Source organism: Adiantum capillus-veneris, chromosome 13 (assembly GCF_014529385.1).
Source record: "Adiantum capillus-veneris isolate H3 chromosome 13, ASM1452938v2, whole genome shotgun sequence".
NCBI lineage: Eukaryota > Viridiplantae > Streptophyta > Polypodiopsida > Polypodiales > Pteridaceae > Adiantum > Adiantum capillus-veneris.
The window spans coordinates 35,938,365-35,955,557 of NC_140943.1; the positions used below are offsets into that span (position 1 = coordinate 35,938,365).

General features: G+C 43.2%; 1 protein-coding gene across 1 annotated transcript in view; it reads right to left on the reverse strand.

The window, feature by feature from the left end:
* The window catches only part of LOC147443811 (mitochondrial inner membrane protein OXA1-like), a 41,153-nt gene extending 27,210 nt beyond the window's left edge, over positions 1–13,943 (reverse strand). Inside the window, exons 1-4 of the mRNA XM_086526608.1 lie at positions 13,248–13,943; positions 13,059–13,149; positions 12,887–12,934; positions 12,735–12,793 (exon numbers count right to left, since the gene is read on the reverse strand). Coding sequence (XP_086382734.1) covers positions 12,735–12,793; positions 12,887–12,934; positions 13,059–13,149; positions 13,248–13,900 — 851 coding nt within the window. The 5' untranslated portion in view covers positions 13,901–13,943. The remainder of the gene's footprint in view (positions 1–12,734; positions 12,794–12,886; positions 12,935–13,058; positions 13,150–13,247) is intronic.
* Between the last annotated feature and the right edge of the window lie 3,250 nt (positions 13,944–17,193).

Genomic DNA, 17,193 nt, shown 5'->3' on the forward strand with positions numbered 1-17,193 from the left:
CAATCAATCAATCACACATTCAGTCTCTTGAGTCACAGTTTAATCTTAAGTATGAAGTTTTACGTCTTAATTATAAGATTAGCACCAAAATCCTCACACAACGGGTTTGCACAAGAGGGGAGTTATCTGCTCCTGTGTCAACAAATTACCCCGATTTTTGAATAAAGGTCACTCATGTCCCCTTTGGGTTTCAGGGATACTAATGGGCTGACCAGTATTCTACTGTATGACTTTATGACACGGAATTCCCGAAAATGAATATAATTGATTTGTACTCTCATTTGATTTGTTTGAGTGCAAGAACTAAAAGACAAAATGACTACAACATTTAGACATGATTGCAATAAGGATTAGTTAATCGCGGATCAAGGAGGTCCGGAATGGATCAAGATGCGATTACTAAATATGTTGATGGCAGTCATAATCTGAGATTTGGAATGAATTTTTCTGCGATTTGTCATGTGATGTCAGTGATGTCCTATGATGTGACTATCGTTTTGTACAAGTGTTAGATGTGTCGTGTCTAGTGCGTCGGTACAAACAGTCAGTGTCTACTAAGACAGTTTATCACCTCTGTCTGTTTTGCAGGCGTAATCGAGGGCGATTAGAATTCTTTCAAGAGGGTGGCATGTCACAAATTGATGACGTGATAGTGCTCGGACACACACACACGCTAACTTGGCAGCTATATGGAATCCCGTAATTCGCACTGACAATATGGACCGCCGAAAAAAGCGGTGATTGGCTGCTGACGTGGTAGTGCATATGGATTTTCGCTTTTTACGCTGGCTGGCTATACGGATTTTTCGCAATTTACGTTAATTGCTTTTTGTTGGCAGATTTTAGCCAATAAGGCTTTTGGAGCCATTGCTTTTAAGTTTAATGCTTTTGGGGCTCTGCTTTTTAGCAACCCTTGTAAATCTTTATAAGTGACCCAAGGGGTTACTTTGCAGAGCATCTGGACACAGAGTCTGAGAGCGAGCACCAGCGGGTCGGTTGTACTTTGCTCAAAGGTTAATATAAAAGAAATAACGAAAGGGACGCCAGTCTTTGGGGCCAATACCTCTTGGCACGGAACTACGCCTGGCCGTGTCGACTTTTTTTTAATTAATGAAGTGTTTTGAAGTAAATCTCTGTGTGTCTCGGTAGAATCTTGACTTGGGGTGTGCAAGTTTGTTTCAGTTACTCCCATTATTGAAAAGCTGCAAATGCATATTCAATCGTATGTGGACACAAAAGAGTTCCATATCATGCCATTGGAAGGGTGCAATGCGTTGTTGGGAATTTCGTGGATGTTCCGAACACATGCTATGCTGGATGCCTTTGACAAAAAGATCACCCTTCAACATAGGGGCAAAACTCATGTTTTGGATGTAAAGCTCAAAGGGGAGTCTAATCCTATTGTATCTGCTTCGGCTATCAATTTTGTAATTAAGAATCATCTTTCTGCATACTTGATTTTTGCAGGTGATGTTTCAAATAGTTGTCAGTCAAATTTATCTGTGTGAGATAAAGAGAGGTCAGCACTTTTGCGAGAGTTTAATGATTGTTTTTTTGACTCATTACCGTCACAATTGCCGCCGGAGAGGCCTGAGGACCATGCGATAGATTTGGTGCCAGGGTGTAGCCCACCAAACAAACACCCCTACAAGGTTAGTGCGGCTCAACAGAAAGAGATTATGGGTCATAGAGAAGGGGCTGATTCAGCCTAGTTCTTCACCTTTTTGCTCCCCAGTGCTCCTGGTGCAGAAGAAGGATGGCTCTTGGCGCATGTGTATTGACTACCATGCGTTGAATAAGAATACCATCAAGAACAGGTTTCCTATTCCAAGGAATGATAATATTCTTGACCGTTTAGAGGGTGCTACAATTTTCAGCAAGATAGACCTCAAGAGTGGGTACCATCAGATTCGTGTAAGGACATAGGATGTGCACAAGACTACGTTTAGGACGACATTTTGTCTCTATGAGTTCCTAGTGATGCCATTTGGTCTTACAAATGCTCCTGCTACTTTCAGTAGAATGATGGACCGGATTTTCCGCTCGCATCAAAAGTTTGTTGGCACATTCTTTGATGACATGATACTCTATTTGAAGAATGAAGAGGAGTCAAAACATGGGCACCACGCTCAAGTTTTCATCCTCATTTCATCCACAAACTAATGGACAATTAGAAGAGGCTAATTCTATTGTCTTGGATCTGTTGAAGTGTTATGTGTTAGATAATAAGGGCAAGTGGGAACAGTTTTGCCTATGCTGGAGTATGCGTACAACAATACGGTGCATTCGTCCACAGGCTAGGCACCTTTTGAGATTGTTGAAGGTGGCAAAAAGGTTCCTCCCATTTTGCATACAAAGGACAAGATCTTTGAGGCAGATCAATATGTTGAGAACATGGATGAAATGTATAAGAAGATTAAGCTTGCCTCGAAGAAGACTCACGCAAAGCAGAAAAGGGTTGTTGATCGTCACCATCGTGAATTACTGTTTTCACCTGGTGATTGGGTACTTTTACGGTTTGAAAAGGCAAGGTTAAAGAAGATGAAGGGCAAGGAAAGGTTGTTTTCAAAGCTCAGCATGCGTTACTATGGGCCTTTTCAAGTGCTTGATAAGATCAATGATGTTGCTTATAGGCTGAAACTGCCTGACACTTGGAAGATTCAAAATGCATTTTACGTGAGTCTTCTAAGACCCTTTGTGGGTGATGTGTCAGAAGATATGCCACAGGAGGATCAGCCAGAAGTCGATGAACTTGATGAGATCTTGTACCTGAGCGAATTTTGGCACATAGAGAAAGAAAAGTTGAGGGACAAGTTGCATGTCACGTGAGCACTTCACTTGCGCCATGTGGACACTCTTCTGCCATAGTCTAGCATGAGTCTTAGCTTAGGACTGAGCCTGGTACCTTTGTGAGCCTCTAGCAAGACATGCATGTCCAAACCAACACACTTGCATACCCTCTCTTGAACAAGAACAATCATTTCATCATGCAGGCATTTTACCGCGTGAACCACCTCTTATAAGTCATTTATTTAAAAGTGACTTTTTGAATTCTTTTGTAAGTTTGTTGGAAAAGTAGGTAGGGCAAATTGCTAAAGATCTATAAAAGAAACCCATCGGGCACTCAGTAGAAGCATAAGAAGCAGGGACACAAGGAGGCAGGCACCCAGCAGGCATGCAGCACCTCAGCAGGAGCCCTAGCGTTTTCTCAAGAAGAAGAAGACCCAGATCAGCCTGGCGTTTTCAGATTTCAGCAGACAGCCCAGCGTTTTCAATTTTCAGCCTTGACGTCGTCGTCGTCGACACCATCGTCATCGTCGTCAAAGTCCCTATCTTGACGACTACACCATCGCCATCGTCATTGCAGATCCCTATCTTGACGACGACACCTTCGTCGTCGTCATCGCAGTCCCGGACTTGATGACGACACCATCGTCGTCATCGTCACAATCATCGTCGTCGTCGTCGTCCTCGACATAGACCAACAGTACCCGTCGTCGACATCAACGTCTTCGACATAGACCCCCGTCTTCGACACAGTACCGTCGTCGATAAAGACCCTCAGTACCTCGTCGTCGACTTCATCGTCTTCGAGATAGACCTCGTCGTCGACCTCCCCGTCTTCGACATAGAACCCGCAGTACTCGTCATCCATCATCGTCTTTAACATAGTCCCCTTCAGTACCTCAGTACCCAACATCAATAGCATCAGTACCCATTAGCACCAGCATCTCAGCATTTAGTCATTGTAGCAGCATTGTGCAAGAATAAAGAAAGTACTTGCTCTGGCAACAGAGCAAGGGGGCCCTTGAGGGTTGGGACCCGACATCACTGTGTCGTCTCTTTTCTCTCTCTCGTTTCTCTCTTTCTTTCAGTTCAGTTCAGTTCTTTCAAGTGAAGTAAAGTGTCCCTTGAGTATGTGTGCGGAGTACTAGATCAGAGCAAATCCTTATTCTCTTCCGCTGCACCTGACATTGGTATCAGAGCTCTGTGCGTGCTTCGACTTCGCAACTCAAGGGAAGAACCATCAAGAACCTAAAGAAGAACCTCAAGAACTCAAGAACCCCAAAAAAATCAAGAACCTCAAGAACCCAAGTTGAACCAAAGAACCCAAGGAACCTCTCTCAGTTTTTTTTCCTGAAGAATCTTTGAGTCCCGACCATGGACTTACCAGATCCCATCTTCATTGCCATGTCTTTGAAGGAAGATCGACATCGGATACACGAGAACCCAGATCTTGAATACCAAGATCTCCTAGCCTTGTATGCGGATATGGAAGGAGTTGGAGACAGGATCCCTAACCTCTTTTGCATTCGCATTCGCATTCACATGTACCGTGTATCCATTTCCCTCGTCATTGAACCTTTGGAAAGGACTCCGGAACCAAACCTCAATCCATCATTACCGGTAATGTTTTCACTACAGTCAGTGTTCGGGAACAACTCTTGCTACTGTAGGCAGAGTCAGCACTATCTGGTATAGAGCCCAGGCTGATATTCGGCAATCGTAGTAAGGTTGGACAGTGCCCCTTACACAGTGTTTGCATTGCCAACAGTACCCACAACACCCGCAGTACCATCAGTCCCTGGTTTTGAAGGAATTTTCATCGATGATGCATCCACAGCATCAGAAGCATTCATTAATCAGCACCAAAAGCACAGAAAGAAGTTTGGCAGATGTGCCTCGCTTTTAACAAGGGGGGATGTCACGTGCACACTTCACTTGCGCCATGTGGATACGCTTCTGCCATAGTCTCAAGTCTGCATGAAGAGGGGGCGCCCAAAATGAGAGGGGCCTGATTTTTTCCCATAAGTGACTACAGAGTGTGGGTGAGTAGTGGATGCACGTTTCACAGCTTTAATGGAAAGCTTGCCTTCTCCCTTGTCTCATGTAGTGCGATGATTCCGCTCTCGTGCATCTCTCTCCCCCTTTGAATACAGAAACGTGATGCCCCGCTCGAGGGCTTGTCATTTGTATGTACAATTGTGTGGGTCCATGCACGATTGCCGAGGCAAGAGCCTCTAGCGCAGGTACTGGATTAGCTAGTTGCTAATCCCACGCAGGACAGGTGAATTCGGAGAGATTTCACATGAGAAATCTCGTCCGATTCAAAGGGCAAGTAGCCTTACAGGTGCGGGAGCTCAAGGGCTTGATATAGATGCGACCAGCACACAAAATGGAGCCCGAAACTGTAAATTACAGCCTGCTGTGTATTTTTGCAGGTTTAGGGTTTTGGCCCTGATCGATCCCTAATACCCCCAGGAGGTCCAGGGAAGCGAGGGGATCGCTGTACATGCGATTTGGTGCATTTTCGGGGCAAAAAACAGAGAATTCAGCGTGCTGCAGATTCTCGCCAGGTTTGGGAAAGTGCTTGTATGCGCCGGGAAAGTCATCCAATGAGTGGGGATTTTGTCTGTGAAGTCTCCTAATATGGTTATGCTGCAGAAATCGGGCAAGAATGGGTCTTTTTCAGCCCGGATTTTGCAGGACAGTTGTCACAAGACGGGCACCACATGCCAATAGAAAAGAACAGACTGAACAAACTTTTAGCACTTCAAAAAAAACAGAACTGAGAGAGAGAGAGAGAGAGAGACGACACACGACACGGAGTGGTGGAATTCCACCCCAAAGTATTGGCCCCAAACCTTGGTGCCCCGTTCAATATTTCTTTATATTGCATCAACATAGTACAAGCCGGTACTCCATACTCTGCACCTTCTCCAGGAAGCATGCCAGAGAATGAGCCCTAACCTCATATTTTAAAGGCCCTAGGCCTAAAAAGCAGTTTACATGAAAAACCTTCAAACTCAAAAGCTTCTGGTCCAAAAAGCAAAGCCAAAAGCTGCCAGCATAATTTATGAAAATCCATACAGCCTGCCACGTCATCAACCAACGCAAAACGCGGAAATCCGTACAACCTGCCACGTCATCATACTAGCGCAATTTTCGGAAATCTGCCGTACAGCTGCCACGTCATCAGCTTTGTGTGAGTGTGTGTGTGAGACCTGCTTTATTTTAATCCCTTTGTCACTGGGGCCCCATCGGACGGCGTCCCCATAAGTTGGTAGGACTTCTTCTTCTTTTGCTACTTGTTCTTCTTAGGGTTTAGGCCCCTCGGCCGGCATCTGCAAGTTGGCTCCCTTTTTCAGGGCTTTGACACGTTAGCAGTTTGTGACAACTCCTCGTCGGAAATCGCAGGTTTTATTCCCTTTTTTATAAGAATAAAGAAATACCAAAAGGGGCGCCAGTCTTTGGGGCTAACAGGTTGTCTGCCTCTGCTTGAAGCGCTCTAGCTTCCAGGCTGTGTTCCAGTCATAGGTTTAATTGTGAAGTTTCTCTGTCACAAACTGGTGACGTGGTTGCACAGTACACACACACACACACCCTCTTGGCATGGAACAGGCCTGATGACGTGGCAGCAGTGTACGACAGTTTTGCTTTTCTGGCTGCTTTTGTCTAGTAAGGAGAAATCCTACGCAAAGCTTTAGAAGCTTTTGGGCATTGCTTTAATTCCCTAATGAGGGCTTGTGAGAGGAAAAATTGAAAGTGCTTTATTTTGGGAGAGCTTTTGATTTTGAAGCTTTTGGGCTCTGCTTTTGGCATCAGGCTTTCCACTTCTCAGAGCATCTGGACGCAGAGTCTGAGAGTGAGAGCCTCCCACTCACTTGTACTTTTGCAACAAATTAATACAAAAAGAAATACCGAAAGGGGCGCCAGTCTTTGGGGCCAATATCTCTAAGCACGAAACTCCGCCGGCGGGCGAGTGTTGAATCAATTGTGAACTGTGAACTGGTTTGAAGTGAATTCTTGTGGTGTCGCGATAGAATCTCGACTTGGAGTGTCCAAGTCTGTTACAGTGGTATCATAGCGCGGCCGATTTCTCTTCTAAGAGAAATCTGATCCTTTTTACGCGGCACTTATGGCTTCAGACAAAGATCAGTCCACTTCCACTGCATCCGAAAATGCGGGAAGAGATCGCGACGAAGATTCACGCGAGGAGTACAGCCGGCTTCGGCCTACTCAGGCGGAGCTCGAAGAGATGGAGCGTCGACGATTAATCGACGATGCAACATAGATGATGCTAAATTTTGCGAAGGACCCGAAATTTGCAAAATTTATGACCCAGACCTCCTTCGACGAGGTGCACTCACACAGTGGCAGCAGACCACACAACCACCCCTCAAACCGGCACTGAAGAAACCTCCTACTCCAAGGATGTATACAGAGCAAGAATTAGAAGAGGTGGTTGATGCACGGATTGCTCAGCTTTTTGACGCACAAAACAAAGCAGAAAAGTACGACAAAAAGCAAAAGAAAGGAACTGACTTCCCGGGTTGTTTGGGTCGTCAGTCTACATTTGCATCGGCAAGAAAGCAGAAGAAGCGTGTTCAATTTGAAGGAGTACCCAGCTCTTCTTTCTCTTCTTCTTCTTCTGAGTTCTTCTAGCTCCTCTGACTCGAGCGAAGAAGACAGAAAAGGCAAAAAGCAAAGCAAAAAGCAAAACTTCGGAAAGGGCAAGAAAAAGGCAAAGAAGCCTAAATCTCGCCCAATTGTTGAAAGTTCTACTGAGGACTCGTCTTCGCATAGTTCAAACTCTGACAACAGCTTTTATGCAAAGAAGAATAATTTTTATAAAGCCAACTAGTATGACTTTCTGGAAGATAAAGCAAGAAAGTCCAAGAGTTTAAGGAAGATGGACAGTCAAAAAAGCTTCGGAAAGGGCAAGAAAAAGGCAAAGAAGCCTAAATCTCGCCCAGTTGTTGACAGTTCTACTAAGGACTCGTCTTCGGATAGTTCAAACTCTGACGACTAACAGATCATGCTAAAGCACGAGGATCCTTGTAGTCGGTCAAGTATATCATCGATTCTAGGAATCGGAAATTTGTTCTTGATAGTGATTTTGTTGAGAGCTCTATAATCGATGCACATTCTCCAAGATCCGTCTTTCTTCAAAACCAACAACACTGGAGAGCAGTACGGTGAAGTACTAGGCTGGACAAGACCCTTTTCCAAGAGGTATTTCACTTGCTTCATAATTTCTTCGTTCTGGGCTCGTCTCACATGGTAAGGTGGCCGGTTCGGTGGTGTGCTTCCAGGTATCAGATCAATGGTATGATCCTCAGGACGAGCGGGTGGTAACTCGCCTGGCAAGCCCTCTGAGAAGCAATCGGCATGAGTGTGGAGAAAATCTTGGCGTTCTTATCAAGTTCAAACATATTTGTCCTATTCTCATCATTCATCTCTCTCAAAAAGATCGAGTAAACAAACAGTGGATTTTATTAATTTTGAAATGGCCGAAGCCGATACAAAAGGGACAGACTTGCCCTTAAGTTTTACATCAAGTACAATGGTTCTACCCTTCTCTGTGGTCAAAGTAGCTTTTCGCCCGATAGTCAATCACGGCGTTGTTATTGTGGTACCAAGGAATTCCCAAGAGGACATCACAACCTTCCAAAGGAATTATGTAGAAGTCCTCATGCCCCAAATACCCCTGACAATGCAACCGAAGTTTGCCAATGACAGGTGTAATGCCTACGTCCCTGCCGAGTGCCGCTAGAACTGCCTCCGTTAGTGGTCCCATCCGATCGGGTGTGATCTCGAGCCACCCCGCCACTTCAGGTGAAATGAAGTTGGCCTTGGCTCCTCCATCAATGAAGATCAAGGCTTCTTGGTCTTTCACTTTGCCCTAAGCTCGGCAAAGTTCTGTACTCTCGTCCATCGTGCTGGGGTCACTACCAACGCAATCTGGAACCAGTCCTGTTTTCATCTTGCCTTTTCGTCCATGTTCCTCAGCTTCTCTCGAACCTCTGGCCTGTCTTCATCCTTGTCGCTCTGTTCTTTCGGTGCCTTTTTAGGGCACTTCGCAGAGATGTGCCTAGTTTCCCCGAATCCAAAGCACTTCCCCTCCTTGATGCAGAGAACTCTCTCTCGAGGAGTGAGCTTGGATCGTGCATCCTTTTCTTTCTTTTCTGGGTTGCTCTTCCTCTTTCCACTTTCATTGATGCAGAGAGCTCTCTCTCGAGGAGTGAGTTTGGATCGTGCATCCTTTTCTTTCTTTTTTGGGTTGCTCTTCCTCTTTCCACTTTCATTGTTTGAAGTCTGTTCGGTCCTTTGTGTCATGATTTCATCTGTGGGTATGTCAAACTGCCTGAGTGAATGGCAAAACCCTGTTTCGCATGACTCATCAGTTCCTGAATGGAATCTGACTTTTGTTCTAAGCAGTGATTTCGGATCTCTATAGGAAGACCCAAGGTAAACCGCTCAATCTGTTCTTTGAATGAGATCTTCTTAAATGAAGAGGCTGGGAGAAAAGAGCTCCAGAATCTCTCGCAATATGCTTCCAATGTATCCTTCTTGGTCATCCGAAGATGGTTCTTAGCAGCTTGTATGTCGCGTTCATTCTCTCGAGTCAGCCAAGAAGAAATAAAAAGCCTTTTAAATTTCAGCCATTTAACTGGCGCTATCTTGTTTAATAGAAGCGTGGACCACCAAGTTCAAGCATTTCCCTTGAAGTACGAGGCAGCCCGCCGAATGTTGGAGTGCTCTGAGTAACGCCCTCCAGAGAATGCTATGTCAAATTGCTATATGAAAGACACAGCCTTCGAAGCATCTTTATGACCAGAAAAAGTGTCAAATTTAATTGACTGCCCATCTTCCTTAAACTCTTGGACTTTCTTGCTTTTATCTTGGCAAATTGAACAAGACATAGGAAATCGACGTCCAATGTGGCCCCTGATTGTGACAGCGATGAGAGCAATACGGTCTAATGCCGATGCACCTCTGATCCACTGCAAAGGAAAACCCATCCTCTCAATAGTGCCTCCAAGAAACCCCAATCGACTCTATCATAAGCCTTCTCAAAATCAAGAAGCATGAAAGCTATAGGCTGAAGTGTCTGACGAGCCCACTCGATTGCTTTATCGAGAGTGAAGATGTTATCTAAGATACAACGATCCTACACAAAAACTGTCTGTGAACTTCGAAGCATGAATGAGATCGGACATTAAAGGTTTCAAGCGCATATTGATCATACAAACGAAGATCTTATACACACAAGACATGAGGGAGGGTGATCAGTCCCCACTGTTAGAGGGACGATCCATCTCCGCCTTTTGGTATAAGAGAAATAAGTCCTAAACACATAGAGGCAGGTGTCTCTCCTGTGTCAAATATGTGTTGCAAACCTTGAAAGCATAACGAGGCTAAGAGCATCCGAGAACCTCAAAAAGAACTGTCTAGTCAACCCATCCTCTCCGAGACAGAAGGCACTATCCACGCCAACCACTGCGTCTCTCTTGCATAGAGGAAGGGGCTATTAACATATGGCACATAGCCCCTGTAATCACGCGTTGTACATGAGACTAAACCTCTTTTCAAGCACGTAGAATATCATCTGTAAGTTGATCAGCATTAAACAAATGCTCAAAATAATATGAAGCTATGTCAAGGACCTCGTCAGGATCCGTATGTAATCTGTCTACAGAATCACGTAAGGCTCTAATAGAAGTCCTTTTGGGACGCTCTCGAAAGTGGGTAAAGAAATCCTTATTCATCCTATCCACTTTGGATATCTATGTCGAGACCAAAGCATGATAGGCGAATTCAGATTTGTCAGTCAAAATGCGACTCAATGTCTCTCTGGTGTCAACCTCACGCTCACCCAAGAACTCATCTCCTGGAAAATCCTCAAGATGTTGGCGAATTCAGCTCAGGCGGTCCTGCAGGTCACGCTCCCTACAAAACAGGCGTCATCCCCGCTCTGCAATGGTCTGTCTGCAAGCCTCAGAGGACGCAGTAATACATGTCAGCAGATGGGACGCAAGATCTGAAGAAGCAGTGCGTGTCCTGACATCCTGAATCAACTGAGAAAATGAAACATCTGTCTACAGAATCACGTAAGGCTCTAATAGAAGTCCTTTTGGGACGCTCTCGAAAGTGGGTAAAGAAATCCTTATTCATCCTATCCACTTTGGATATCTATGTCGAGACCAAAGCATGATAGGCGAATTCAGATTTGTCAGTCAAAATGCGACTCAATGTCTCTCTGGTGTCAACCTCACGCTCACCCAAGAACTCATCTCCTGGAAAATCCTCAAGATGTTGGCGAATTCAGCTCAGGCGGTCCTGCAGGTCACGCTCCCTACAAAACAGGCGTCATCCCCGCTCTGCAATGGTCTGTCTGCAAGCCTCAGAGGACGCAGTAATACATGTCAGCAGATGGGACGCAAGATCTGAAGAAGCAGTGCGTGTCCTGACATCCTGAATCAACTGAGAAAATGAAACATCCTCTAACACCAAGTCAGGTATGCGCGATCCACGTCTAGGCATAGAGGAAATTTCAAAACTCACGTGCAAAGAAATTGGGGCAAGCACTGTGCCAAGCCAAATCGTAATTGTACCACCATGGGATGTTGCCCATTCACCCACATAAAATTTGTCTAGTCTCTCTAGCAGACAACCTAATTGCCGTCTAAAACCCGACAAAAAATTGCAATGACTATGGAGTGCAAACCACAGATGAATTATGCCAAGCATTTATGCTAAAAACTGCAAAAAGGAATATGTCCCAAGCATCTCTCTCACGATGCTACATATGGTAAGGATGGGGGCTGAATGGCGCGCCAATCCTCAGTGGTCTCTACATTGTTGAAATCGCCATCGACAACCCACAAATCCGAAGGAGGTAATGCATGTACAATTTGTTGCCATAACTCAGCTCTCACTTGGGCTAAAATGGGGACTAGATGTACATCACACCAACCAAGATATCATCAATCTCTAGAGTAACCCACGTCACTCTACCATGTACTTAAGTACCATGGTCACGAACACAATGGCGCCAACAGGGTTCCACAAAAATGCATACCCCACTGCTAGAGTATGTCTGTCCGATCGCAATTTCCCAAAATGTATCACAATCCCCAGGCAGCACCTTGCCACATCTTCGATAACTATCCATACATAACTTGTGCACAAGAAGGATATCCACATCTTGATCTACATGAGAGCGCAAATCTCTACAAACTTCAAAGCAAATTCTGTATAGGATCATTGATGCTAGTGTGATGCAAGCCATTGACATTTCAAGTGACAATATGTAAATCCATGTGTCAACCAACGATGAATCTCCATTTCTGTTTGTGGTCTCTTCTAGCACTTGTGGTCTCTCTTCTCCACTCCGCCCTCTCTTCCCCTTGCCTTTTGTTCTAAGCGAAGACGAGGTGCAAATCATCCATGGCACATACCCCACGTGATAAAATTCTGTATGAGTTGCCCAAGACATCCCTAAATGGAGACCTTGATCAGATGCATGTATCTGTTTGTTTGGGCTGATCAGGTGTATCGACATGCAGTTGTTCTAGTTCAGGTAGTCATCCACATTCACACAGAGTTGCCATCACCGATTGCATCCCGTTCAATACCAACCTTAAGGGAGAAAAAGAAAGTTGAAGCTTGAAAATACCAAGTACATATCGTCCACTACTAAGATATCATAGAGGTTGCATGCAACACCAAACCATGATCACTACGAATAAGAATAAACTTTTCATGATCATTCATAATTGTCACAACTGAGTTCTACAATGAATGGGGTTTGATGCTTCAAGTAAAACCATGGCTAGCATTCTTTCAAAACAAGAAGCCTGGGCATCAAATGATATACAGAAATCAATCAAAAATCAATCATTGAGGACATAAATATCGCAAATAAATTTTGGAGGTGATGTACTGACTCTTTGAAAAGTGCCATTATTTCTTGGCGACCCTCTACAGAAACCGCCGGGTCATAATTCTGCTCATTTACAAACACGATAGCCACCTTAGACATGAGCAAAAGGTAATGATATCCAATGACACACAAGAAAGAGGGGAAAAGAACACATACACTGGCCTTAATTCTTTCATTAATCTTCTCGAGCTTTGGTCTCATAAGCTGCATTAAATCCAAACACATAGCTGGAAATGAATTTCTAGCTTTAAAGGAATGGGTTTCATGAGCTGTATAACTCATAGTATCAACAAGATCTGATGTCTACTGCTAAGGCCAGGGCACATACCGTAAGCTTTGCAGTTGCTTTAAGCTGGTACGCCACGATAGGGAGGCATAAAAGCCTGATAGCAATGGTTGTAAAAGCGATTGCACCCCACCTTGTAAAGTTAAGGTAAATAAGTTAAAAGGCAGAGTCACCGACCTTACCAAGCATTCCATCTTCACAACAACTAGATTCTATCTGAGTGTTATATACCATGGAAGCCCAAGATGTATATGCACACTCTCCATAAGAATCTGCACAAAAGCTGTTGGATATGAGCAATCTCCTATAATAGCGCTAACCTCACTAATTGCTTGCGCCTCTGGCGAAGCCAACTTTTCTGCCACATCTGCAGTTGCAACATCCAAACCCTGTGCATTTTCCCCGAGCCTTCCTAGCTCATCTTCAAGTTGGCTGCCAGAGACAGTGCTAGAATATCTGCCAACCAGAGCAGGACCATGGCCATTGCCACAAATATGTCTGGGGATCCCAACTGCTCTGATCTGGGAAAGTGTACCCAATGCTGATGATCCCACAGGCGAATTGGTAAACGAGCGACATGAATCCCTTGAAAAGGTCCCTGGCAAAACTTTGCTGAAAAATGCGGCTTCTGAAGTGCCTGCACCGCAAGCAAAAGTTTCTGATTGTAAAATGAAGCTATTTACGTCTCTCAAAGACAAAGAAAAATGTTCTTCGTCATCTGTCAAGCTATGGAGGTAGAAAGCTCGTGGGTTAGGCTGGACAGGCTCGTGCTGATATGTACCACGGGAAGAGTCTGCAAGAGGGCGAGATAGATGCGACGAGGTGGAAAAGGAAGCTCTACGCTCCCTCAGAAGTTCGCGCAGAAGCTGCCTTGCTCCTGCCATTAATAAATCTGTCTGTAAAGGGGTTTAGGTAGAACTTGCAAACTCTTTACACTTGAAGGGGGTTTTTGCTAAGTTATTTGACCCGGCCTTAAATGTGACTAGTTCGCGCGCCCCGTCTATTGGCGGACTTCGCTTGCTCTTATCACCTCACTTTGTATGTATTTGTGTGTGTGTGCATTTTTATACATCTCTCCATGACACACACACGATCAACACTTTGTATCTTTGGTCCCTTTAGACTACTCTTGGTACATTTAACCCCTTTTGCGCAGAGAGAGAGAGAGAGAGAGAGAGAGACATTACATAAAAGCACATGAGAGAGATTACATAAAAGCACATGACTAAAGCACATTACATAAAAAAATAGTTTACATTGTTGCCAAAAAGGTTCAGGAACATATCTGCATAGCACTTTTAGTCGTGCTATTTCAACAGGATCAAGATATTGAGCTAGAGCTCTACAAACTTCTCTTAAATTTATTTTTTGAACCTAACTCAAGTAAATCTTGTAATGAAGAATCAACCCAAGCTCTTGCTTTAAGAGCATGAGCCTAATGTTGGGAAAGAAATAGGGATCAAGCAACTTGATGTAAATCGTGTCCAACTCTTCATCTAAATATGACCCCCAAACAATGTAGTTTTTCTCAATCACTTCCCATGCCCATTGCCATCCCCGTTCAGTAGGTAACAAATTTTCTTCAAAGGCATCAACAATAATTTTTTAAAAACTTTCACAATTTCGTGGGCCATTTAATTGGTTGAAAGAAAAGAAGACAACATTAGTACTCAAAGCTTAAAATGAGAGACACAGAGAGAGATGATCAACATGGCCACTTAAACACTTTAAAAAAGTATAAGCGCAATACGAACACTTCAATTAGTAATTGTCATGCCAAAAAGTGTCAAGAGGTTCATTAGGTCAAAATCTTTACAACATTCCAACTTTTTTGTTTACAACGACTCATATGCTACTCTATAATTGGACGGTTGAGGATCGCTCCAATACATTAACATAATAAATATCAACCATATGTAGTTCTTGTAGCACTCTCATCAATTTTATTTTGCTCAATATTTGTGACACTTTGCATAGTGAAATGCTTAACCGTCCACAATTTCCATACCACCCATCAGCATATGAATACACCCAATGCTGCCACCAACACCATGTACCATATCTTTGACAAATGTACTCTCCTTAACTTTCAAATATATAATCATCCTTATATGTATTGGGAGAATAGCCAATACATCATGACCCATGTTAACCTACATTAGCAATTCGCAAATCTCTCTCTATCTCTCTCTCTCTCTCTCTCTCTCTCTCTCTCTCTCTAACCTATCTAGTAGATAAAAACCCACTTCAATAAGCCAACAATAACTAAAAAAATATGCTACTTAGTATGCATAGACAATGGATCAAAGTGTTCGATCATCTAGAGAAGTTGAGCCTACGACACACTCTACTTGGAACTCTCAAGATCCAAGGTCCGACACGTCGAACATTGCGACCGAGGCGTCGAGGTGATTCACCCAAATAATAGATTCTAAACATCCATTCATTCACTCCATAGGGACCGTATGAAAAGTTGCAATTGAGAGGCCGTTGCATATCTAACTCGCGTATAGTGATTCGCATATCATCTATATCAAACTCTATGTGATAATAATCTACAACACTTCTAAAATATCGTGCTTCATATAATGCCAAAACAGAATGTCTACAATAATATTGAAGCCTGCAATGAAAATAACAACCAACCATTCAGACACAAAAAGTAACAACACATTTAACATCATATGGATTCAATTTCAAGCTATACGCACCGAAGGATCTCAAAATCCTCGATAATATGAACAATATCCTCAGCATGTGTAGGACTCCTCCACAATGGAGGATCTAAAAAAAATGTAATACGTGTAAACATACAAAATAAAGGCCACAAAGTTCTCATTCATGGTAAAAGTAAGTAACAAAGATAAAATTTTACAATTACATACCTCTAATATAAGTAGGTATATCATTGAGGGTGTACGAAACCATAATGTATCGTGCCATTCTTTATCTTCTCTAACAGCACACACTTGGAAGTTTAAGAGGAACAAAAATGAAATAGAATAAAGAAGACTTTGACGATCATGCCGTAGAGAACCATGTCCTTCTTTTTTTGTTTTAGTGAAGGATTTAAGAGAGAGAGAGAGAGAGAGAGAGAGAGAGAGGAATGAAAGCAATTCAAAAGACTTTGAAATTTCACAACTTCACAAAGAGACAATACAAAACAGTTATTCAAAGTGTAGCCTTTGAGAGACCACATTAGGGATTCTATAAGTCCAAGGACCTGTGTTATATACATTTTGCAAGATACGAGGTGGTGTTTCAACTTGAGTAAATATCCTCAATCGATATGGTGTAGTGCGGTCTCCAGCAACCCCCACCTGTAATGCATTGACTAGCCTCTCGTCACTCACAAACCAGATATTAACTTGAATTTGACGATGCTTGTGGTCCGAAGAAAAGGCAACATGGTAGTATCCAAGAACTTCCATAGACATATCTCTACCTAAGTATAGCATTTCATAAACACCTACGATGATAAAACTTCGATGGGAATGATCTCCGCAAAGGCATCCATGAATTATATAGAGCAATAAAAGCTTAAAACTACCAATATACCATATAAAAAATAAAAACTCTTACAATATAATATGAGTTGTATCAAATAAAATCACCAAAAACATAGCAGGAACTCTTCCCCTCCATTGCGGTGGATCTTCAACAGAGTAATTCAATGTATAAGACAATCTTCTCAAGAAAATAATAGGTCAAGTTAATAAACTAATTCAAAAATGAAGATACATACCTCGAATGAATTCTGTGCAATAACTAAAAAAATATGCTACTTAGTATGCATAGACAATGGATCAAAGTGTTCGATCATCTAGAGAAGTTGAGCCTACGACACACACTACTTGGAATTCTCAAGATCCAAGGTCCGACACGTCGAACATTGCGACCGAGGCGTCGAGGTGATTCACCCAAATAATAGATTCTAAACATCCATTCATTCACTCCATAGGGACCGTATGAAAAGTTGCAATTGAGAGGCCGTTCATATCTAACTCGCGTATAGTGATTCGCATATCATCTATATCAAACTCTATGTGATAATAATCTACAACACTTCTAAAATATCGTGCTTCATATAATGCCAAAACAGAATGTCTACAATAATATTGAAGCCTGCAATGAAAATAACAACCAACCATTCAGACACAAAAAGTAACAACACATT